General features: G+C 40.5%; 1 protein-coding gene across 5 annotated transcripts in view; it reads left to right on the top strand.

Annotated features, from left to right (window-relative positions):
• The first annotated feature begins 3,028 nt into the window (after positions 1–3,028).
• Positions 3,029–26,732, top strand: part of ctnnd2b (catenin (cadherin-associated protein), delta 2b) — a 114,557-nt gene continuing 90,853 nt past the window's right edge. For all 5 annotated transcript variants that reach the window (XM_041054972.1, XM_041054971.1, XM_041054969.1 and 2 more), the window contains exons 1-2: positions 3,029–3,160; positions 19,747–19,859. In XM_041054972.1, coding sequence (XP_040910906.1) covers positions 3,029–3,160; positions 19,747–19,859 — 245 coding nt within the window. The remainder of the gene's footprint in view (positions 3,161–19,746; positions 19,860–26,732) is intronic.

Below are 26,732 nucleotides of genomic sequence, written 5' to 3'. Positions count from 1 at the left end.
ATGAATTATTGCGATGGCGTAACAGGTTACAAGTTGTGTGATGTTTTGAAATCCAGCAACAAAACGTTCCGTCTCCTTGCTGGTTGTTCCGACATTCAGAATCATTACCGCTGTGGCCGGTGTCGTTAACAGGTGGCTTGCTTTGTGCGTGTGCTTGTAAAATTTATAGACTATTACAGTTTTGTATTTCTCTGTAATGTAGCACAGTGTTAACAGTGTTACTGCCTTTCTGCTCTTATCCTCCACTCTGTGAACTGGCCTCACTTTGGTTTTTACCTTGGCACTATGCTAGTGCTGTCTCATGCCGACAGCCAGTCCTTTTTTGAGTGTGTGTGTCTGTGTGTCTGTGTGTGTGTTCATGACAAGCCTTTCATCAGCTGGCTGTGTAAAACCTGGTTGATGCAGCTGTTACACCAGCTCTGTGCTGCCTCAGGATTACATGGCACACGCGACGTTTGTGTCCTCCAACACTTGGTCAAACACGGGAGGACACATGGCATCAAATATGTCAGTGGTGTGTTTGTGTCCTTCTGATGCTTGGACTCTGATACTCGTTTTCAGACACTAGGTTCTGACTTTTTTTGAAGACAAATAGGCTGTTCGTGTTCACGTGCTTTGTGTTGATGTGATATTAATCAATTCTTTATATAGTTGTATGGTGACTGCTTCAACCATTACTCTTACTACTACTGCTACCACTACTATTATGACTTGACTATACTATCATTACAACTAGTACTTCGGGTGCTATCAGGGTGGCAGTACCATACCCTGGTAACTGTCCAAATAATACTTGAGCCAAAGGTTTTCACCACAACTTGCTGGGCTATTATGCATCTATTTGTCTGTTCTGCACCACAGACTGGCTGTGATATGTGAACAAACCACTGGACGGCGGCGATCTGCCGCTCTGTCTCAAAAGATCTGTGACTTCCTGTTTGTGAAGCCCCCGCTCTCCAGGAGCACTTAAATCCCGGAGTAGTTACTCCAATAGTATCACATGACTCCTCAGCTTCTCAGCTTCGTCTGAGTAAGTCTGAGGTGACGTCTCCTGTGGCGGAGTGACTGGGGATTATCTGTACAGTGTTTTTCATTGTATACCTAAGGGCAAACACGCTGCATTTGGAAGTGAAATGATTGGTCTGAAATGGGAGGATGTACACTAATGATCTGGAATCTGGCTGTGGCACATTTACTTGTAGAATTAACTCTGTAAGAGGAAGATTTACTGTAAAGTTTCAGAAAATATCAGAAACAAAAGCTTGTAAGTTTAGAAAAGACACAGATGTGTTAATATATACAGCTTTAGGAACAAAGTTGTTTAAGGACTGAGTTATCCTCATGTTACGAATGAGGCATATTCTACATGGTGACTCACAAATAAAATAAATAAAAACTTTACAAGCAGTGCAAAATTTCTACTGGACATCTGTCACTGGAGCCCTTAAACGATAAGGTTGGACATTTTCTGTTTTTTTTTATATTGTCAGCAAATATGAAAAGACAAAACCAGCAATGAACTGATCCTGCTAGCAAGTATTGTGTGTTTCTCAAAAGCCTGACATATCTTAGTCCTCTGTGCCACGGAGCTGTGTTGATGTCTAAAAAATATGCAAAACATATCAGTGAGCCACAGCGTTGCCCTGGGTGACATTCATCCTTTCATCACAATGAACACTCACACTGTAGAGTTATTACTAAATACACCATCCTGCTGCTGGAAATACCAGAACACTAAATGTGTACTAATCCACATTGCAAAATAGTTCCCAACAAATGCACTATTTAATCTTGTTTAAGTAACATTTGCTAAAAAAAAAAAAAAAAACAACAACTGCCAGCTGTTTAGGAATCTGTTTAAGCCTTTAACAAAAAAAAAAAGTAAATATTTGTGAGACCTTTTTAAAAATTTACATCCGCAGTAGGTTCTAATGGGCTGAGAGCTCCAGACAGATTAGGGATATTGGACAGTATTGAGAGATGGACTAACACACGGATCTACAAAAAGATGCCATTACTGGACTTTTTTATTGCTACAGCTGCTTAGCAATAGCTAATAGTTGCAACACTGCCACAGATGTTATAATTACTGCCATTCCTACAACTAGTAGTACTACCTGGAGTGTTACTGTTCAACAGCAAGGAGGGTTATCTGTACCATTATGAGTGTGCTGGCTGTGTGCGCAATACCTTAGGTACAATGTCTTATAGTGCCTCAGTTACAAATGACTGTTGCACCGTCTGCTGCAAATGTGTTGCAGATGGTTTCTGTACCTTTTTAGTACAATTCAAATGACACCTCTGTTTTCACGAGGACTGGAAATGCCTCTGTTTGAACATGTGCGTATGTGTAAAATATACTCACTACCTTCTATAAATGGAGCTAAACCAAATTACTACTAATATAATTTCTGTTAGCAGTACTACTTCTGTTACTTTTACTACTAGTTATTATCTATTACTCCACTAGTTACTACCAGTGCTGTAAACTCTGCACTCTTTCTTCTCACTGGCCTGGATTTAATGTTAGAAAGATGTTCTAGTGCACCTGTCCAGGATGTGTCACTGCCCTTTGCCAGATGCATGCTGGGATAAGATCCAGCACTCCATGACCCCAAACATGAATAAATCAGAGAGAATACTGTATAAATAATATCAGAACACATAAGTAATTTAAGAATTATCACATTGAAATGCATTATAGACATCACATTTTGATGCATTGCACATGGAAAATGTTGACTGGCTCTAACCCAAATTTTAATAGAAGTCTATTAGCACATTGGTTTGTCAGCGATCTTATATTTTTGCTATAACTCCATTATGTCGATGCTGTAAGTGCCTTTCTAAGTGTGTCTCTCTTCGTCTCTTCCTTCACTGTAACGTCCGTATCTGTGTGTATGGTTTTCTGCGAGTACAAGAGTGTGGGAGAGTGTAGGTGTGACAGCCACTCAGTCTAAATGCTGGCGTGTCACAGTGTCTTTAATAATAGTAAAAGAGTTGCATGTTCCCTTGTTTTCCAGGAGGTATGCCAGTGCCTGAGGTGGCATCTGACACTGCCAGCGCTGCCACCATGTTGAGCCCTGTCCTCAACGCCTCCAACGGAGACGGCTCCGAGTCTGAAACCACCTCCGCCATCCTCGCCTCCGTCAAGGAACAGGTTAGGACTCTGAGTGCGTGTGGGTGTATATGTGTGTGTGTGTGTGTGTGTGTGTGTGTGTGTGTGTGTGTGCAGCACACACACAGGGTTGTCATAATTAATGAAATGTGAATACCAGAAAGTAGTGAGGATAATTCCTCCAGTCCTCACAGGGTCAGACAAGGCGACAGTGCACAGTAAACACAAATGACTGAATTCCCATCTGAGTTAATGTGTCACAAATATGTCTCCACATTTGATCTGTTAGAGGAAAGCCTTAGGCTACAGCCGCTGAGTGTAATTTTGAAAATGCTCTGATGTGGTGGGTTGCATCACTTCCCACATTTTGTCAGAGTCTGAGCAGCTTGGTATATTATGGATGACAAAGCAGTAAAGGGACAAGACAAAGTTTCCACCTTGTTTTTGTTTTTTGTTTATTTTGTTTTTTTCAGTAAAGCTAACATTAGGCTTTAGAGCTATGTGTATAAGGTGTGCATCCCTATACATGCAATGTGTTGACATACGGAAATAGCGGATCATGTGTCATTTGTGTTGCATTGCCTGGTCTTCAACGCATGAGTAGACTCTGCACTTTCAAAGATTAACTTAATACTTGACTGAGAAACAGCTTTACTGCCCTCTCTGATCGATCGTTTCCAGTCTGTTGCACTTCTTTCACCTGGTTGGTGTGGTCAGGAGTGTGCTCTGTTGCACCTGTAACCACACCTAACTGTGTGACACACCCTGGAGCATCACAGTTTCACATCAGTGTGGAGGTAAGCAAAGACTAGATTTTCAGCCGCTGCTAAGTTGTTCTTTAACCAATGAACCAACTAGTCCCTGAGAGAAAGGCTCTAATTGGCTTTATTCTTTCTCCAGCAGAGCATCACCAGGCTGATTTTAAAGTGAACTACAAAGTTTGAGATGTGGGTAGTGATTCAGAGGACTGGAACCAGGCTAATAGCACACAGAGCAAAGGCCATTTATCAAGGGTGGTTTCACACCTAAAGTGTTCGAACTCTGGTGGATTTGCCAGTTGGGTTTCGTTGGCTGGTGTGAAAGCTGCAAGTCTGTGCACTTCCCCAGCACTTCACAGCCCCTTGAGGCTGTAACGCTCATTGCACACCAAGAAATAAAACTGCTGAAGTAGAAGTAGAAGTAAACCGAAGTGTTGGACAATTGTAACCTACTGGTGGTTGGGAATCACCAAAGTCATTAGGGTTTAACCGCTGAAAAACCATTTATGCCTATGTCAAATTTGATGTTAATCCACCCAGAAGTTGTTGAGATATTTTAATCTGGACTAAAGAGTTGAACAGATGGACTGCTGCAGTGACAACCTCCAGAGCCACACTACTTGTGTATTTAAGAACAACTTTCATTCAGCTCTCGCTCCCATAGGATAAGTACCAATCAACATTAAGTAAATATAAAAACATTCTAAATACGATGTTAGGGTGAGATCTCATTATGTATTTAAACTTATGGGGAACTCCACCGATTTTACAGATCAAAGTCTGTTTACAGATCTTGGGGGAGCACGGCGTCATATTTGAAAATAGTTGTCTGAAGCCTTTTGTGGCTCCAGAGGGAGCTGTTTGAAATCTGATAAATGTCCTCAGGTGATGTCACATCAGTTGGGGCTGATGCTGACAGCCAGCTACCTCTGTAGCCCGCTCCTCAGCTCTACTTGAAGCTAGAGGCTAGTGACAACGTGAGTTGCTACTAGAATAAAACACCTGAATTTCAGACTGAGATCCTCGGATGGTCCTTGGCTGAGTTGCTTTGTAGGTAACTTAGGTTCCAGGTTTTAGAGGAAGATGAATGTGTGGAATTAAAAAAAAAAAAATAGTGTCTCAGTTTCTGCTGCATTGATTTTGATCCTTGTTATTTTAAACTGTCCATCACGAGTCCGGCAGCTTTATTGGAGCAGTGCGATGTTCCTGCTGTAACACTGCACTGCTGTAACAGTAGATAGCACTGCTGTGGATGTTGGCTCTGTCTGGAACTGGACTGAAAAGATGTGCATGGAGCGATGTGTATTTGTGCATGCAGTCTGTGTGTGTGTGTGTGTCTGTGTGTGTGTGTGTGGGTGGCTGGGTGGGTGGATACTTGATATTATGGACACCGTGTGTGTCCTTGAGTACTATAGGATGTGAAGAAAACTACTCAGAAGCTAAAGATAGCCAGTGAAAATGCTGAGAGTGGAAAAAAATAATGGCTTCTGCATGTTTTAGACTGAAGCCTCACTGACTTACTACAATGTTCTGGAAGACCATTCCTAGTCTAAGTAGGTCATGTAGACGTGGACGTATACGCACGCACAGGTCATGCATGCGCACACACACACACACACACTTACAGAAGATCTGGCCTGATGAGAAAGTGTAAAAAGAAAAAGGCTGAAAAGGAGAGGACAGGAATGGAGGGAGTGTCAGCTATTTGAACAAAGTGTAGGCGAACAGATAGTTGCTCACTCACTCCTCCACCTCCCTCCTTCTTCCTCCACAAGCTGGAGTGGTTATATTTCATGCTCCTGCACCATGGTGGAGTTATTATTATTTTTTAAGTCAGTCATTTGTCACTTCCTTTCGGACTTGTTTTTTCAGTGTGTAATTTTTCAGTGTTTGGGCTGTTGCCAGTGTTTGTTACCAGGCGGTGAAAAGGGAAGGAGGGATGTGTTTTTGAGACAGTGCGGGTCACACATACAACACACACACACACACACACAAACACAAAGCCTTCCTGTTCATTTTGGTTCATAAATACAAGGTCAGGCATGAGAGACCAAGAAAAGGCTTCACACACACTTGGATACACATGTGCCCACATGCGGTCGGCAGACACACACACACACACACACACACACACCTAAACACACATTTATAATCTGCCAATCCAGTCTTTTGCCTCTGCTGACTCACACCAGGAGATCCCTGCTGCTGTTTTTCCTCTGTTTCCTTCTACCCACATGAGATTGATTAGCCATTCGACGTTGTATTTGTCACATCTGTCAGCTTTTGTCCTCATATTGTTCATCATCTCTGCTGTCAACACATCTGCTGTCGGGGAAGTACAGTGTGAAGTACCAGCTCTGAAAGAGGTTCCTTCCAGTGTGAGATGTTGCCTGTTTGAAAAATCTGACATATTGTCTGATTAAACGACGGATAAAGTGAAAGTGGCACAGAGTATTGATTAGCTGTCTTTTGCTTGCAGCTCTGCAACATTCCAAACAATACATTCACTTCTGAAATATCAAGATGTAAACGTGTGTTTAAAAAAAAAAAAAAAGAATCCTCAAAACAATTTTATCCTATCAACAGATGAGAAGGGAACAAACAAAGCTCTTCATTCTGTTTAAAAATAGTAATTCAGAAAAATCGATGTTTCTTTTCTGGTGCTTCTGGTCCTTTTTTGTGGTGGTAAATATTGGAATTGTGCTTGTCCATATTTACTAAAGGGACATTCCAAGATTTTGTTTAGCACAAACTGTTTCCCACTAAAATGTGAGACAGGCAGCACAGATGGATATTGCATGTTTTTGTATGTTGGCTCATGCAATATGTATTTTTGTGGGGTTTGTGGGGTATCTCTCTCTCTCTCTCTCTCTCTCTCTCTCTCTCTCTCTCTCTCTCTCTCTCTCTCTCTCTCTCTCTCTCTCTCTATATATATATATATATATATATATATATATATATATATACATATACATATACATATACATATATAGTTATATATGTTATATAAATATAAATTTATTTATAATATAGTTATATGGATAGATAGACAGACAGATAAATAGAGGGAGGAATAGAAATTTATACAAGTTAGTTTAACATCTATAGCAAACCACTGTGATTTCACATCTGGGAAAAGCAAGATGTAAAATCGACAAGAAGGAGTAAGGAAAATGGTTAAATAACAGCAGTAAAGATTTAATTTATTATTTAAATTACTTAAATGTAACACTCTGTATATTCTGAGATTCTGAGTCGAGCCCACATATACCATCCTGGCCCTTGAAGTACTCACTGATTTGAAGATGTATTTATCCGCAGCTGAAAATAGTCCCCACGACATACACTGTTTACTCCTGTCTGAGTAACTGGTCCAAACCGAAATATGTCAACTACTATTTTATGTGCAAACACTCACGGTGCCCAGGGAATAAATCCTAATGACTTTGATGATGCCCTGAATTTTCCTCTTGTTGTGGTGCGATTGAAATTTGTGGTCTTGAAAGGTCTCACTACCTATTGGATGAGAGCCACTAGCACATTATTTGTTTTGACCTTTTTGATGCCAGTTTAAACAGCAGACCCGTCCTTTAAAATGTACAGTAGGTATTATTATACAGGAGCTCCGTGTTCAGACCAGATGCAATGCAATGTCCTTCATGTATTTGTCCTGACTTCCAATGGTTGCCAGCAGGTCCAGTCTGGAATCAGACTGTCTAAAATGAAATGGCAGCTCACTCAGCACTCATCAGTCTACTGAGATGTGACTGAAGCAGCCAACTCAATACTCATTAAATGGGACTGATGATGAGTATTAAAGTCAAAATCTAGTCAAAGGAGTTTAAAAGCTTTAAGAAATACTAAAAACATACTACGTGCAATTTTCCTAGCTCATGAAGGCTTCTCTAATTTGAATTTAATTTGTTTTGCTGTGCTGACAGTGTTAGGCTATATAACTAATGTGTCCTCACATATAACATTTATCTTACAGAACAAAATGCACAATTGCAGTAACTGAAGTGGCTTCTCTTAAATCAGTATTCCAAGTTAAGCTGTAAAAGAACTTTTGCAGACATGCACGACACAGGTCTTAAGCAGCCCAGCATCAGAATATATATGCTGTGGTACATGCAAATCAAATGAATTATAGCTGGGCTCATTTATGTTGTGTCAGTAAATACACAACTAAACTGAGTGATTGCAGTTTGCTCATGATGATAATTTGCAGTTTAATTGAAGTTTTATTTGGCAAATACTGCGATCACCCAACCTGAAACACGGTACAACTAAAAATTTTCAAGGATTCAAAAAAAGCTTAAAGCTTATTGTGATCCTTGTTAGAGTTAGCATCCATGTGCTCTTCCTGTGTTTATTCCAAACTGGAAAGCTCATTACATCACAGCTTCTACCTCCATTTCCATCTTGCCGGCAACACAACCTCCGGCTGTGTTTTTACAAACCACAACACTGGGGCAACATAAGTAACGTCAGAAAGGAAATGTTGCATTCACTGGCTCATCAGAGAAAAAAAAAACATGACAGTGTGTTCAAGAATGCAAAGAAGAAGAGCTGATGAATAGAAGGAAATTCATGAGGGAGAAAATGCAGCCAAAGAGAGAAATCAACCAACATTAAAAAAAAAAAAAAAAAAAAAAACACAAAGAGGAAAATTTTATCACACAGACTTTGCTCTGGTTATCAAATCTGAGTTTTTAGGCAGAATATGGTGTTTCTGCAGCCTCTCATCCACGGGATAATTAATGTGAATCATGGTGCTTTGTGGAACTGTTCCCTCTAATTGGCACTGCTGCAGAAAACAGCATCTCTCCTCTCTGACCTAAAACCCAGGAATCCAAATCAAAAGCAGTTTAGGCTGAGGTAATTGAAGTTATACCCTTTTTTCTGTGGAAGTCTAATTAAACTCATCGCAGTTCTTCTCTTCACTTGTGGAACCATTGTTTTAAAAAATACTGAACTGTTAATGCTGTCATACTTTTTGACTGATCGCATTTGCTTTGCATATTTGGTAGCTGTGCAACTGGAACACCTCAGTTTTAGAGCACAAATACTGAAATACTTTCCATTTGAGGTTGGTTATGACATGTGGGATGATAAAGAACTCGGGATTAATAGCTCTTTGAAAACAGCCGGTCTTATGATTCATTAGTTTCTTTTATTGGTGTTTTCTTAAAGCAGCCCTGTGATAATAGTGGGTGCTATCAGTCTTCCCTCCCCCTCTCACCACTGCTCTCTTCAGTTGTTTATTAAGGATTAATTAAGATTTGTTTAGCATCAGCTAACTCATTAAATAATCAAATACAGTTCTCTTCAAAGTCTAACACATCAGAGTTAGATATTCATAAGATGTGGATTCAAACTGGATCAGATATTTATTTTGTTTTACTTGTTATTCAAGGGGACATACGGAAAAAAGACAATTTAAGGTACAGGGACGGTTTTGTGGAAGAGTTGTGTGGGTTTGTGCATCTAACTCCACATTAAACGTGAGACGTGATGTGACGTGACTGTTACTGAAGCATTCACTCTGTTCAGTCCACACCGGCTCCGACCAGCGTTCGGCCTCAGAACCGTCTGTCTGTCTGCAACTGGTCCTGAGGAGATGAAAGCAGCCAGCAGCCAGACAAATTGTCTTTACCGTACTGATTGACAGCAGAAATATAAATAGTTTTCAAGTAGGCTGCATGAGGATTAGGCAGGAAGAAAACAGCATTGTTTTTATTGATTGAGTCACTGATTTTCTTTCCCCGCCACCGCAGCAGGCAGGAAGAATGTGACGTTAGATAGTTCACAGTGCCACCAGGATACCATTAAAAAGTTCAGAACATATGAACAATGGGAGATTTGTATGATTTAACTGCTGTCTGCGGGGATTACGCTTTACTAAGCATGCCAGAGGGAAAAAAATAGACTCAGGTGACGCATGTCAGTCAGAGTGGATTAATACATATGAAAAGCTGGAGCCCTCTCAGTCTCTCTGAGACGGACAAGTGACAGAGGTCAGAAATGTTTCTGTTGGCATCTGAAAAAGTCCTTGACTTTTTTTTTTCTATCTGAAGAAATACTTGAGGCCAGAGCACTGTGGTAGACTGTGGTAGACCTGCAGATTTACCAAACAAAAGCATACATCCAACCACAATGACTGTTTTGTTAACTAAAATAAATAGAATCAGGCAGATTTTATAACTTATAGATAGCTAGCAAATTAGGGTAATATTAGCAACATGTTAATGTTTCCACTTGACTTGTGTAAAAATGGGAATCCAGCAAAAGGAGGTCTTAAATGTGAACTTGATGGTTTCATGGATGACATGACGTCATGCTAGAAGACTGAAGCTAAAGCTACATGTCCCAGGCAAAAGTCAGGATCTCCACCAATCACTGATCCATGTACAAGAAAATAACATTATAATTTCAGTGTAGAATAAGCTATTCTTGCATTTTAAGTATGAGAAGGAAAAGCTCTTAGCACAGCCCCATGTGCACCGCATGTAGAGAAAGCTTGTCAGTTCTGCCTCTTACACTTGGCGTCTCAGCATCATTATCAACTTTCTCTGTGCTACTTGCTACAGATAGAAAAAAATGTGTGGCTGGGGATTGACAGGTACGTGCTGTAGGTAGTGTGTGTGTGTGTGTGTGTGTGTGCGTGCGTATGTGCGTGTCTAGGCTTTGCAGGGTTTAAGAGTTGAGTCTAGTGCTCCAGACTAGTGCTTCAGCTCAGCCTGTTATATTATGCAGAGAGCTGAGCAGATGGTTGACACTGCAAAGGAAAAGATACCGTGCTTTATATTTGATGAGCATAAGTCTAGTGCTAGATGTTGATTATTTTATTGCAGGCAAATGAAGAAAGACACAGATGCAGCAGCATAGCCTGAGCCAGGATTTCAGTGCATGCATTAGTGAACATGCTGGACTTCTATCAGTCCTGTTTTCCACTCTTTTCCAACCTCTCCCCCCACAGACACAGAACATATTTCTTTCAAATCTTTAATATTTTAAACCTCGGACCTTTCACCTGTATTGCAAACCAGTACAGTGGTCTTTATCTTTATATTCTTTTATTAATGTGATAAAATGAATCATTGCACCTTTTAAATTCATGTATTTTCATTTACTTTGTATGTTTTCTGTTTAAAATTTTTTCTTAAATTATTTGTCTGTGCGTCCTTTTAGTTACCAAGGATATTTGTCCCTGGCCCCTGTGAAGGCCACAGAAGTCACACCAGCAGGTGTTGCTTTTAATGAGTTTTTTTTTTTCGTCATTTACCAAATTTTTAAGCATTTACAGAAAAGTCCAAATGCCATCTGTCAGTTTAATGAGTAAGAAAAATAACTGGTGGCGCTAAACCATGGTTACTCTCATAAAATAATTTCATGCACAGTAATTAGACAGAATGGAAAATAATGGCAAAAGAGTCAAACAAAAAGTCCAACAAATATGCAGACAAAAAAACAAAACAAAATTAAACAAAAAAAAAACAGTCACTCAGTTGAAGTGAACATGCAAGCGAGCGAAAACACCGTCATTAAACTGGTCAGCTTAATGTGTACTGGAGCATGGTACTGAGCAGCCAGTCACGCCAGCAGAGCAGAGAGCGTGGAATATAGGAGCGACAGCAGTGCAAAAGATAGGAGATTTTCAGTTTACTGTCCTATAAGACCAAAAAAGCTGAAAATCCTCATTTTGGAGAAACTGAAAGCAGAAAATGTTTGCCACAATGACTCAAGCTGTGAGTAAGTATAGGCAAGTGTAAAGAAAGGCCTGAAAGTCCGGTTGTGATCTTGTCCAAGTCTTTAAAATATTGTTTTTCATTTTGTTGAGGACAGTTAAGCTTTTATTGGTCAGAGCTGCTCATTTTCTTTCTCTTCCAAACAGCACCTGCAGATACAGTGTATTTTTTTTTGGAGGGCTTTCTTTGGCAATGTTCCCAGCAACAGGCAATAAACTGACACAAAAATGCAAAGACCACAAGTTGTTTCAATGTGATTAAAGCAACAGTGTCGAGAAAACTCCGGAGAACTCTTACCCATTAGATGTTTACGTAATTTGTCCTGGCTTTGAGTGTTCAACGTCCTTGAGGTTTTTGTTTGCCATGCAGACGGTGACAGTGGGTGAACAGTTTTCCTATTTTGCAGCACATTGAGTTTATTCTACAGCTGTGCATAATTTTATGTGTCTAACTCTGTGCTTAAAACCAGTTTCAGCCACTGTTTCATGAGGTTGGGGGGTGTGGGGTGTGGAAACACAGATGACACTGAGTAGAGGAAGTAAACCCTGGATCTACAGCCACAGTTATCGTAAAACAAGACAAATCTGTCTGGTTTGGGATGAACATTTAAGCGGTTTTGGTATCCACAGAGCGCTAAATCTCCCTGAATCTGTCTTCCCTGTTGCTGCAGTTTTCCCTCCCTTTATCTCATTTCACCTCCCTCTCCTTGCTCCCTTGGTCTCTTCTATCTTTCCATCACACCCCACCTTCTCGTGTGGGCTTGTTTTCCTCTGCCTCCAGGACAATTTTGTTACTGACTGGATGTACTTAATAATTTTTCGGCCTAAAACAACAGCTCCAGACAGCAGTGGTCTTAGCTATACAGCCACCTTGACATTTTCTCATTGAACAGTACCCCCCGCCCCCCTCTCTCTCTGAAACAACTAAATGCCAAGCGGACACCACAGGGCACAATTAGAACACTTTATACTAGAGAGAGAGAGAGAGAGAGAGAGAGAGAGAGAGAGAGAGAGAGAGAGAGAGGGTGGGTAGCTACATCTAGAACACACACATATACACAAGTACATACCAACTTTGCTCCCCATGCAGCTCTGCACTGTCCTACAGTCATTTATTTTACTTTACTAGCTGCTTTAATGGGGTTTTCAGGGGGCAGCCTGTTCTTGTAAGCTAGTGGCTGCACACTTACTCTCTATCTGTCCTCTCTCTGTCTCCATTAATGGGCTCACATTGCAGTAACACAATCAGTTGACAAGCACTTGATTGTAGAACCTGCTCATTAAGACATAGTTAATTGTTGTCCTTGTTACTTAATTGCTTATCAAGCTATGATCGCTCACACACACATACATGCATGCACACCAATGAAGCCCTTCATTGGTGCAGCTCGTAACATTTGAGCTCCACATTTGAAATGTAGATTTGCTCCAATGACTTAATTATCCTTTTATTTGCATTTATGGAAGTCACACCTAATAAAGATTGCAGCCACTCATTATTTCCTGTGTTGAAATTGCCTCTTTTAGACTTTGCAAGAAGTCGAGTTCACAAAACTCCATGATAGCGCTTATTTCAAAAGTTTCCTATGACTACCTGCCAACAGAACCAATTTCAACTTGTTTTGCTGGGAGCGCAGTATCTTTGCTGAGGTCAGTTGTACATGGAGGCTCGCAGGAATTATACTTTACTGAAGACATGTTAGTACTCTTTTGCACTATTTTAAAATAAATTTTTAGTCAAGTTGCCGAGGTAATACGGCAGAGTGAAGCTGTCAGCTAGTCAGACACGAAGCAAATGCTGCCACATTGGTGTCAGCAGAGTACAGTTAAATATGTCGATAACTTTGATTAATATTAATACAACCTGGTTTAGGACTTGAAATCTCCAGAAGGTGAAAATGTGTGTGTTTTTAGTACTGAACTAATTCAGTGCTGTTTGTAAATGTTGCAGTGCCAGTACCGATTAGTGTGTAACCATACTAGCAACGTTAGAATGTGTGTTAGTGTGGTAAGATGTTGTTGGCCTAACCTTAGAACTACCTCAGTATGATACAATATATGAGATATGATTTATTAAAATGACTGAAGAGCAGGACATTTACATAGATTTGTCAGAGTGTTAATGTTCTGATATTTGGTTTTCATTTAAATTTTATATCTTAATATGTGAATTGCATTAATGCTAACTAGTTATTTAATCTAGATTTGATGCAATATAAACATTTTTCATGTAGGCTGTATTTAATTTTTAGTGTTGCAGTTAGTGCAACACTAAAAAGTGCAGGAATACTCCTTTAAACTAAACTACATTGCCACACAAAGATGACAGAGAATATTGTGGTATCATTGTGAGGGATTACACAACATGAGCAAGTTTAAAAAGTCAGTTCATCAAGTTAGTTTACTTTTAAGGTCCTTTGAAAATGGTCAGCAATTGATTTGCTGCTTAATCTTGTAAACACTTTGTTGTGGTCCCCAAACCTCAACTGTGACATTTAATTTTGTTGTCACTGTGCTTGTGTTATTGTGCATTTAAACTGAGAATGTTTCCAGCTTTGCTGCTGTGAGAGAATACAGAGGAATTCAGTGTTATTTCTGCTTTTTAATGACCATTGTTTCATAGAGTGATTTAGTATTGTACTTCCATAAAGCTGGAGGACTCAGCAAAGTTAAGTAAAAGAAAAAAAAAGAATGGTCAACAGAGGCTGAGATAAAAACCCACATCTTTCTAACTCCATGCCTTCAGCTTATAACACTTCTGTTATAGTTAACGCTATTACTATTGATGACACTGATGATGTCATCTGGTTTATCCTTTTCAAAAAACCTCTCCCGAACCAAGAAGACATTATACAAATGTTTTCTCGAGCTGAGTAGGACTATGGTGAGTCCCTGTGATGAAAGGTGGAGTAAAATCAGTGTAAAATCAGAGTGCCCTGTTAATATTCAAAACTGGTGCAGACTACTGAACAACAACAGATACTGTATGCACACCTACATTCTTGTACACACACACACACACACACTAACAGTCACAGTGACAGACATGTTCAGAGATGCTGTGTATCTACATCCTCTGCTTTGAAGCTCAGATTTTCTGCCTGAAACCTTGAATTGATTAAGTTGATCTGCCTAGTTTTAGCCCAACGCTCAGCCCATGTCCTACTTGTGTGCGATCAAACCTGTGGTCAGTCCGTCTGCCTGCAGCCAAACAGCCGTGTAAACTGAGCCAGTCCGAATTTGAATAAAGAAATGACTGGAGGCTGGAGCTTTGCATGCAGCATGTATTTGCTGGTATGCCATGATTGGTTTAGTTAGTGTCATTCAGAGAGAGGGGAAGTGGATAAGTCAGGATAAAGGAAAGCAAAAACAAAGAAAAGGGGCTTTAGATAGTGTGCACAGGGGCTGAGGAACATTTTCGCAGGGCTTTAGGAAGTGAGTGTGGCACCTGTTGGGAAGCCATGGGTTTGAATTTCGACTCATCTTGCATCTGGGTAAGAGGTGGTTGTGCATGATTGTTTTTATTTTTTTCACTTTTTTCTTCACTTTGCTTTTACTCTTTGCTTCTCCATAGGTTTGTTTGGACATGTTTGTCTTACAGCATACGAACCAATTTAATACAGTTAAAAGATTAAAATCAAAGTTGATTTGTAGTCTAAGATAAATGGCTTGTGTTATAGCGCTATAATTAAATATAATTCTTTGTGCCTTCTTGGGGGCTTGTTAGCTAACTGCAGGAGCTGGTGAGCTGACTGGTAACATAACCGCTACCTGGGGACACGTCAAGTGAAGTCAATTACACTTGTGTGGCCCAAAATCATAAATTTCCCTCAAAGGGCTTTACAGGCTGTACAGCACACAATGGCTTCTATCCTTAGACCTCAGGAAAACTCAGGAGGAACCTAAATCATACCTAATTATGCTTGCTGTCGCCAGCCGCCATAACACACCGGGCTGTGTGGCTGATTAAATGACAGTTCAATAAAAATGGACGGTGCAGCACAGCTAATATGATAGGGCCCTCTATTTTGAACTCTTTGGCTCTGATCATGGTGGTTCCATTGAAGTGAACTGACTGTTTCAGCCCCTAGAATTTCACTAAGGCAGAACGCACAGTGTGTGTCTGTGTGTGTATAGGCATGTGGAAATGGCCTGCGAGTGTGTATAGGCATGCGTGTGTTTGTGTGTATGTGCCTCCCTCCATCTTGCTCTCCTTCCATCTTCTGTGTGTCCTTCCACCCCGCTTCTCCAAAAATCCCTCCTTGCTTTTCAGTGATGGTGTTTTGTGGGGGAGGGGGTGGAGTGGGATTGGGGTGGGGGGGGGTGGCTCAGGGTGGGTGCAGATGGTCCGGTCAGAGAGAGACAGAGAGCGAGAGAGAGGTGGAGTGAGAGAGGCAGGGAGTGACTGGCGAGCAGCGGGCTTTTTTGGCAGGGTCAGCCGGTGGGAGGGCCCATTGTGATGCAACGTTGCATAAATAATGCCACGGGGCTTCTAAATGCTCCGTTGCTATGGGGACCTTTGTGCCTCAGTGAACACCATGTGTGTGTGTGTGTGTGTTTCATGGCCCCTGAGGAGGGACAGAGAAAGAGACATAGACCGAGACACATACACAGAGAGGGGGGGCTGAGTTGCAGTCAGCTCAAGTGACACTTGTAGTCTCTCTCTCTCTCTCTCTCTCTCTCTCTCTCTGTGTCTCTATCGCTTGCTGTGTCCTGACCCAGGACAGATGAGTGTTTGGAGGAGGGAGAGGAGTGTTGGTGCTTTTTTGACCAGAGGGAAGCAAAGAAAGGCGGGATACCTTGTGATTTTATGTCTGTCTGTGAAGTATGGTCCATGTGAAGGTATGTGAGCTCTGTCTTTTATTTTTTTTTCTCCACTTTCCTCCAACCTTATAAACCCGAATACATTCCATCATGGTCTGTGCTCCTTCCTCTGCAGTAACAGGTGTCTGCCTGCCAGCCCTGGGTTGGAGGGAGCAGAAATGGAAGGGCAGGATTCGGGGGGGGGGGTGAAAGGAGGGAGCAATCGCTTTTGTCTGGCTGTTTTCGAGGAGCCTTACAACCAAATTCTCACGACTCGCCATCCAGCTAGTTAGTCAGCCTGCTTAACCTCTCAGCCTCCATGCTCTCAGCTGTAGGAGCGCCAAATCAAAAAAAGAAAAAAACAAAGCATAAGCTTTTCATCTTTTCATGGGGATTTTGCCTCAAAGTACGTTGTTTTTTTTTCTCGGTTTTACTCTTCCTTACATCAGCGGATGAGGGTGTTTAGATTGATCTGACTGCAAAAAATCAGATCACACAGGGAAAAGCATGCAGCTCCTTGCATTCAGTGCTGTTTGAGATGTAAATAGAAATATTTTTTGTAGCAAGATGGCTGATTTGTTGTTTGCATCTGATTTTTCTTCAAATCAGACTTTGTATCGTCATCATCATAGACTCTGAAATCCTCCATGTGCCTCAGATTTGCCTCTGAACTTTAGAAAGCACTATGACGACTGATCTTAGACCACTAACTGCTAAAAAGGAAGTTTTATCACATGGCTTTTATTTTTGTCTATTTTGAAAATGACTTATTAGCTCAGTAAATACAGAAAACTCTGTACAGGTGATTTTTTTTTCCCTCGTTCTGTTGAGCAGCTATATTTTTTTCCGCACTGCAGTGTAAACACGTCCACGTATCATCATGTTGAAGTTGTGTAAACAGGGAAGAGTCTGCTTGTTTCTCTCACTGTTTAATAGCATTCACATTTCAGAGATTTCACAGCAACGTGTGTGTGTGTGTGTGTGTGAGAGCATTACAGCATGTTAACATCAACAGACTGCTCTACATTCACAACATTTCCCGCTCCTCAACTGCTCGTTAGATTTAGTGCTTTACAGCAGAACATACATGACAGTTGGCAGTTGTACGAAGCACTTAACTGTGTCATGTGGGAAACTTTATATAACGCTAGCTGCTCTTAGTGAGTCTATACTGCATATCCACGTCATGACACAGCAGTTAGTTTTAATGTATGTGTGAAAGCTTTCTGTTCTCACACATTTGTCTGTAAGCTGTGTACACAATCTGCCGAATTTATACAAATGCATTTATGCTTGTGTATGCACATGTATGGTACACATGTTTCAATATGTAAATATGTGTGTGAGTGCGTCTTTGTATGCGTGTCTAGTTGCCATTAATAAAGAGAAGATGGTGCGAAATTACAGTGAAATTTGCAATTTGATTTGTTAACTTATTACATTAATGATTCATTATAATCACATTGTATCATTATGGTGGAAAGACTGGATTTGCCTCAGGCATCATCAGTGTTTAAGCTCCCACAGACCAGGACTCTGCTCTCCATCAGTACTCTTAGGCAGAAAATTGTGTAATTACTATAAAGAGCATTACTGTTCTTTCTTACTGGGAAATGTGTTTTTCTGATAAACTTATGGGTCTTTCAAATGTTAAAACTATTACAAAGTTCCATCGTTTCGCTGAATGTATCTGTGCAAACAGAGCAGTCTGACTTTTTATTCACTTTTAATGACATGCGGTTGATTTCTGAGATTACCTTAGTTCTTGTTTGAGCATAACATGGTTCACTGGCACTGGGTTTCTCAAAGTGTCTTATTTCCCTCATAGGAATGACAGGTAAAAATAAACCTGGGTGTGTGCAAGCCTGTGTGTGTAATGCTTTTTTTTTTTTTGCACAAATTGGTGAAATCGGTTTATATTTAATCAGCTATAATGATTGCAGCAGCAGCAGACACAATTTCTATAATCAGCTGTTGGTTGTTTGTGGATCAGGTAATGAGAGGTTATATTATCACATACTGAACAACATAAATTAAGCATAAAAACAATGGGCCTCATGCAAGAACCACGTACACTAACAGATTTGTTCTGAAATGGCTCTTATGAGTAATTTAAGAAAATGTGTTGCATTCTCCAGTTTTCCTGTGTTTGAAATTTGCTCATACATACAAGCAAAATTATTTGTCGTGTTACAGTAACAGTAACATTCCTCATATTCATACATACAACAAACACAAATTCCACATTTTACTTGTGTTTTCCACATTGTTTTTGCTTGTTTGAGGTTTGACTGGACTGGCTCTTTTAAGTGTGTCGTCTTGTGCCGTCTTCTGCACTGACATAACGGCACTTAACAATACAGAAACAGTAGTGGATGGAAATGCCCATTCATTTGGATGGAAGCGCAGCTCATGCAGCCCTTTGTTCACATGAATGGAGGGTTTTTGTTTTGTAAATGTACTCCTCCTCCCGGAACTTAAACACAATTAACAGTAACACTCCTACCTGTTGACTTACACTAAACTCCAGCATTCAGGGTTTTTTTTCTCCTTAATCTGAACAGCAAGAATTTCCACAATGAAGCTCTGTACATTCAGCAATTCCCAATGAACTAAACTTAAGTAGAGGAGTACATTTCGGAGATGCATTATATTTAAGCATTCATTGTATTTATATTGAATCAGATTTAGAGTGGGGGGAGTGTATTAACATCCAGCAGAGTGGTGACTGTGTTTCTGCAAGGGGGGGGGGGGGTGCCGCCATACTGGAGCTACAGACTGGATCTTAAACTTGGGTGACGTGACATGACTGACAGCCTTTTCTACCATGTGGTAACAGCAGGATGCACATCCATACAGTTTCAGTGTATAGAGGATTTGTTAGGCAAGCATTGGACCTATGCTTTCATGTGAAGCTGACACTGTATGTCACAAAATAACAAAATTCTTCTCCCAAGACCCCCAAAGCTTCATCTGTTCCACAAGTTTCTCAGTTGCAGAAAAACAAATGTCACATTTGTGATGGCTTTAGTTTGGTGTCACAGTTATGCGACATATCAAACTCCTCTCAGTGAATGTCTGGCAGTGTGAAACTGGCAGACCAAGTGATATCTGGTGTGTTTTCCCACCACAGACTGCAGAGTCCATTTCACAACAATTAAAAATGTGTCAGCGACGACGGAGCCAAAATAACGATCAGGATGACTGTAAATGTGACAGTAAATAAATAGACAGATTGTTCTGACACATTCTCTCTCTCTGTCCCTCCTTCTTTCTCTCTCTCTCTGTGTTTCGCTCTTTCTCTCTCTCTTTCTCTCCAGGAGTTGCAGTTTGAACGCCTGACCAGGGAGCTGGAAGCCGAACGACAGATTGTTGCCAGTCAGCTGGAGAGATGCAAGCTTGGCTCTGAGACTGGAAGCATGACTAGCATCAGGTGTGTGTGTGTGTGTGTGTGTGTCTACGTGTTTTTGTGTGTCTCACACCCGTCAGATCCTCTACTATACTCTCTGCTTGTATGTGTCAGCTGTGCTCATGCAGGTGACTGGCTTTCCAGCTGGTCACATTAGAGATACTCTCCTTGATTTGTATCCAAATTTCATCTCTGTGGTTCAAAAACCACGGTTCAGAAACCCTGTGGTTTTGCTTTTGAAGTCAGAGGGCGCAATGTTCCTGCATTCCTCTGGTGCACTGGATCATGTTCCTTCTCTGGTAACCTCAGACTTTCTACACTAGTTACTTGGTGGAGCTGCATGTACATATATTTATATTTGTCTTGTGAATTTACACAGTTAACACGTATCAGAGTGGAAGAGACACATACATCTGATAGCTCTCGCTTTCCTTTTGCCTGCTTTGGCAGAGCTGTAGTGTGATCCATTGCTACCGGTTTGTGTCTCCTTTCACAGAGTTATGTTAATAAGTTAACATGAAGCTTATGGGTTGTTTTGCCTTTTATTCATAAGAAATGTTTAGTAGAAGTGAACCTAACAGGACAGGAGTTATTTTACTAAGCGCTTTTACACAACTTCATCGCAATAATTACATTCCCCTTCCCCTTTATTTTAAGAACACTTATTCGCTGTAATCAGCTCTTACTATTGTTATCGCTCCTCTTGCTCTTCAAAATAAACGTCCAGAGTAACAACTTTGTAATGCAAGTTGTTTAGTCATAGTGTCATTTTAGGAAAGGCACAATAAAATATCAATGAAGGCATCTTGAAACCTGTAATGAAGCTAATTGTATGTGCACAGTGGGCCTCAAGAAAGGATATGGAGCTGTTATAAACTCACCGGCAGATGGCAAGCTGCCATCCCGAAGCTGTTCTGCCCATTAAATACAGATACTATAGCACCTTTAAACACAGAGGTGAATGAGTAATGGATCCCTTTGCACTGAATGGATTTAAGCTTGAAAGAAATCAGACTGATTGAGGTAATCTAGATTTGATGTGATTTTGTGACCTGACTAATGAGCAAAGATTGTCTCATATAAGTAATGGATACTTCAATATGTACTTTTATATAACCTGTATTAGAGTGTAAGAGCCAAAGATATACATATCCACATTTTGCATATTTTAGATACTCCTCATTGCCACAGATTTGACCTGTTCTCATGCAAACATGCAAACCTAAGCGCTTGAAATCTCACTCGTTTCCTGGTTTGTGATTATCAGATGTGAAAACACATCCCAGATTTCTTTATTTCACAGAGTTTTGCAAAGTTTATTTTCAGCGGTAGGGAACAAAATGGCTTTATTTTGCAGTATAGCAGTGCCAAGTCTGTCAGTATTACTCTACAGGTTGATTGATCAAAGCAGCTGCTTTTAGTAGTTTAAATGAATTTTTGGTCTCAGGCCTGATGGCACAGAAAACAAATCGTCATTTTTGCTTACGTAATGTGCTATTTATTGTCCATTACAAAACTGCAGTGGCTTCTCTCAAAGAATCCATCAATGTGCAGCTGTCACAGGAGTCCAGTATTCTATTCACGGCCTTTTATTTATTTATTTATTTATTTGGGGTTTTTTTCCTGTGATGAGTAGAAATAAGCAGTACACAATGTGAAGAGACTGCTGCTGATTGAGTTTGGACCCGAGCCTCGTCTCTGCTCTCTCTGAACACATTCTACACATTCCATAGCAGTCCCAATGCGAAAACAGCACTCCTGACACAATGGTGGTAATGCACTTAGCCTGCCTCTCAGGACAATGTAACACGATTAAAGCCTCTGTCTCGCTCTCCGTCTCATACACACACACAAATAGACACACACGATCCATCATCTTTTCTCCTCTTTGATTCTGCTGAGCGAGTGGGGATTCCATCCGTCTCAAACTAATTACTCATCTGCCACCATTGTAATTCTCATTTCAGTTTTCGGGGTGGACCAACAAAGAGTGGGAAGACGGTTCTAAAACCGATTCATTCGCAAGTCTAATTAACCAGTGTGTGCATTTAGCTCTTCAGCGCTGTCACAGGGTTTGTGTTGAGGGCCCCCATTTAAGAACAGCAGCAACATGAGAGATGGAAGAGGTGTGGAGTCCAAAAAAACACATCTTCCACTTCATCACCCAGCTGCACACAGACGGAATAAAGGCTGCCATCTTGCTAACTCGATTAGATGGGTTTATTATTTAGTGAGGAGCAGAGCGTCTTGTGGATTACACTGTCTTCCACCGCTTTTTATAGGCCATCCACTTTGTTTGACTTAGAGGTAATTACCAGATGGACAAATGGTTTGGCAAAACACATACAAGTCCGCCAAGGTAATATGCTGGAGGTTTGTAGTGCCTGAAGTGTGTAGGTTTTATTGTTCAATTACCTCTGGAACATTAAGTGTTGCTGCTGTTCTGAATAGTTTTATTCATCACAGCTTTTCCTGGTTAACAAAAGGGCCAACATTTAATCAGCAGCTACAATGCATGTACAAGAATTTATCTTGGTAGCATTTAGAATTTATCTCGGTGCCGAGGCTTATTGACACGGTGTGCAGCATTTAAGCTACGAGCTTGAATATATTTTCAGCTGTTTAGTGGAAGTAAAATAAAATTCAGATTGTTCTAGTGTTTTGCGTATTGCATTTGTCAATTCGATGTATAGTAAGTATTTTCACTGTAGAAACATATTAGTTTTCTTTTGTTTTGTTTTTTTTACCTGTTTTGAATGTTTATTCTTATCATTTCCTGTTTTTCTTTCGCACACATAGCAGAAATACGTTACCACGGTTCAGATGCATTTTGGCTCATAGAGTATTTTCGTTTCATCTTTAACAAAGTATCACCATGTTCTAAATCCAATCTGTCCATCTGCAGTGTAGGACAGCTTATTTAACACTGGCAAGACTGCATTTGTGTTCTCCAGGTCAGCTTTACTGCCGCTAGCAACCTTAATTTAATGCATCTGTGTCATGTTAGCCAGCCAGTGCGGTGGCATGGTGGACATCAGAAAACCTTGATATAAATTCCACTTACACTGGCTTTTTCATCTTAAGCAGAGATGCTAAGAAGAAGCTTGAAATTGAACTGAGCTTTTTGTTTTGTCAAACCTTATATTAGTTGTTTCCTCTCAGCTCCTAATCATCTAAGTTCATTAGACGGCACATTAAGTGTATAATTTAGAGGATAATTCTGTTTTAAGACGGTTAAGATTTGCATCTGTGATATGATGAAGATGTAAAATCTGGACCTACTACACTAGTCAGGAAGCTGCATCAGTGTTTCTTTGAAAACTCCTTCACAGACAGCCTTACTGATCTTTCCCTTAGGTGCAGCTCTCATTTCCACACCCAGACAAACCACAGGTTCATAGACTGAGGCACAGATGATATAATATGACCAACGGTGTTATGACCAGGAACAAAAGCTGTGTGGGGTTTTTCAGACACTTTGCCAGATGGTTGTGCAGGATAGATACAAAAGAGAACGGGGTTGTGTCACAGGGCTCAGGGTGACTTTTCATGAGCTTGTCCTGTGTTAACTTCAAGGTTGCAGAGTTGAGAAATAATACAAGGAAAACTGTATCTGTACTAAAAATATAGATTTTTGTGTGACTAGAAGGGATTCTTCTGAAATATTTGAAATGTGAATCGTGTGAAACTCTACTTCTTCTTGTGGTTTTGAGCTAAGACCTTACCAGTTGTTTTTCCTTGTCTTTAAAATGTGTATATAACAATTCAAATACAAAGCAAGCAGCTGGAACAATGGTAACCTGTCCCTAGATAATCAGGTTAAAGAACAGAAAAGTTGAATTATGAATGAGTGTTAATTGCAGCTGTGTGGCTTTGGGGGTGCTGGGAGTTCAGGAACCTGCTCCCGTTGTGCTGTGGAAGATAAAGACTTTCAGAGGTGCTAATGAGTTCTTCAGCTCTGCCTTTGTTTCCAGTCTTAATCAGTCACCACAGGTCACAGTGTCTGCCACGGCATATGCTGCTGCTTTATCACTTCAAAAAGCACAAATCCACTGTGTGTGTGTGTGTGTGTGTGTGTGTGTGTGTGTGTGTGTGTGTGTGTGTGTGTGTGTGTGTGTGTGTGTGTGTGTGTCTGTGTCTGTGTCTGTGTGTGTGTCAAATGGTCAAACAGAGACAATGATTTCTTTCTTTGAGAAGAAGAGTGTTGCATATGTTGCCTCATCAGTTAAAGGACCAGATGTCAAAGTTGGAAGTGATACTCTGGTGTGTTAGAGTGAACAAAAGGTGGAAATGAGCAGAAGAAATGGTGAATTACAGTGATTATGGTTGTATTGTACACATCAATACTCACCGTTGAATCTGAGCCACATCCAAGTCTCTGATGGCTTCAGCAGTCAAAAAAAAAAAGGTCCATGTACCTTTAGTCAATATTTACACCCATACGGAGCTCAGTATTTTCACTGGCAGAGTAACAGGTGCAACAAGTGATTCCTAACAGGTATATATTATGTAAATTAAATAGCTGAAATGCCTTATTCCTGAACTGTTATAAAACTGGCAAAGCTTTTTTTTCTTGCCACCTATTACTAAGGAAATGGATTTTTTTTTTTGCCTCAGGGAGAGCTTCCCCCCTACACCTCCTCTGCTCTTTTGTTATTCTGTTCCTATCTTACTCACTCTTTTTTATTCTCTTTATTTGCCCCCTTGTTCCTTCCCCATTTTCAAAGCTCTTTCTGTCTACATATGTCTTCTCTAACTCTATCCGACCTCTCTTCAAGCTGTCTTTCCGATCCACACACGAGATTAGGTTGTTAGAGCCGTTCAGTTATTATTTGGAGTCCTATCACAGTTTCATTTGGGTTTGGTTGAATATATGAGAACACATTCAACAACCAGACCCAAGTCTTGCTCAAAGCAGAGTTTAAAATTAAATTAAAAGTAACAAGTAAAACACTAATCTGCCCTTGATTTGGACCAAAGACGACGTCAAACACCCCAGAAAATCAGAGTAGTATCTCTCTCTCTCTCTGTAGTCTCTGTTGGTGTACCTCCCTGTGTCTAACTGCTTACCTGCTTCCTGGCTACAGTCCTTTTATCTAATCATCCAAGTGGACCTCTGACAGCGAGCACACACCCAGCAGATACAGATATCTTAGCTCTGGCGGCACCGTGGTTGCCACTTCATTCTGCTGGCCGAGGAATAGCCAGCTCCCAGGGTGGGCTATTTGTCTGTCTCTTTTGGCCATGCACATTTGCGACATTTGTCCGGTAATCGTAATCAGTGGCGTGCGTGTCGGGCTGCTGAGTGGTGTGTGTGTGTCTGTAAATGCGCGTGTGCATAAGCATTGGCTGTAAACACAGCACCCGGCGAGACCCACCGCCGCTTGTCTGGCGGGAAAATGCGACCCGTCTTGCGATCCCAGCGAGGGCCCATTACCCAGAAGCTGTCAGGGCGCTCGGCTGCCAGCTTAGACTCTCAGCACTGTGGCTCTCCCTGTGTGTCCCCTCAGCACACATACACTAACAGATGTTTGCAGAGGGGGCCAGCTTTACTGAGAACTATTACCTGTTTTTTGTTAAACTGAAGAACTGTTTTCAAAGAAACGTCCCCAATAGACCTCTGAAGGAAAAAGAGTTTCCCCGCTGAGACAATCTGAAGAATGCATTATAGTTCCAAACAGAACATTTCCAACAGTCAAAGAGCCAATATCAGGCTCCTTATACAGAACAGCCCGTTTTCTTTACAATCCTGGTGCTGGTTGATTGAATAAGAGCTAAAACTACAAAAATAACTAATGTTCCTTTAACTCATTAACAGCATCAACCAGTTTTCTCCATCTTGTACAGACTGGTGCCAGCGTCCTGATCCACAATTTTACTACAGAATGCGTGATAACTCTGTCGCACTGTCTGAACTACTGTAAAACATCATGCACGGGTTTAGTGGAATCAAATAATCTTTTATCATTAACTTAACATAAATATATTATTATTATTATTATTATTATTATTATTAAATCCAAGTTCATTCAACTTTCAACTAGTTTTATTTTCAAACCATCTCAGACCTTATAAACATGAGATCTTTTGCCCTGAAATGATAAGTTGAATGAGCTCCCTCAACTCATTAAACCCAGCATGCACTTTGAGAGGTAAAACTATCCTGAGACCCTTCTCTCTGGTGCTGCATATGCACATTCCTCGTTGCATTTTATAAATATGACTGTGATATTTCTAATGAGGAAACATACTGTGCAGTTTTCCGATAGCGTTTCAACATTATCAACAATTGCTTTGCAAAGTAGGTCAGTTACGTAAGAGATGAATTAATTTTACACACTTCATGTTTAAGCACTGGTGTTTTCGACCAACGTGCTGAAGGAAGAATCTATAGCCAGAATCGTGAGAATGTTGAACTGGATCTTTGAACCATCAGGCAGATGAGCAACAAAGTTAGAGGAAAGCAGAGAAGTCTTTGCCATGTCTGAGAATTAGAGCCTATTGTAGTTTTATGTCACTACGTGTAGTAATTATACAGAGGTTGTTTTTTTTTCTAAAGAAAGCCTGACATTTAGTGGATTATTGCAGAATGTCGGGAAATTAAAAGCTTTAAAAAGTCTACAGAGCCTATGAGGGGTCCTCATAACCACAGGCCCTTTCTAACAACTCAGTAAACATATATATACATTATTTTATCAGCTTTATTCCTTTACATCTGACTTTTCTTATTGTTAGGAGAATTGCTCATAAGCATCATTTTGAGCTGATGATGTGTTTTACTCAAGATTTTGGTCTACGGTAATGAATGTATTTTCGTGTTATGATTTCATTTTAACAGTGCAGTACACTGCAGTGAACCTATGACTGCCCTTTAGCTTTTCTGTTTATATATTCATT

This window comes from Toxotes jaculatrix, chromosome 14 (assembly GCF_017976425.1).
Source record: "Toxotes jaculatrix isolate fToxJac2 chromosome 14, fToxJac2.pri, whole genome shotgun sequence".
Taxonomy (NCBI): Eukaryota; Metazoa; Chordata; class Actinopteri; family Toxotidae; genus Toxotes; species Toxotes jaculatrix.
This window is presented reverse-complemented; position numbering and strand designations above follow the sequence as displayed.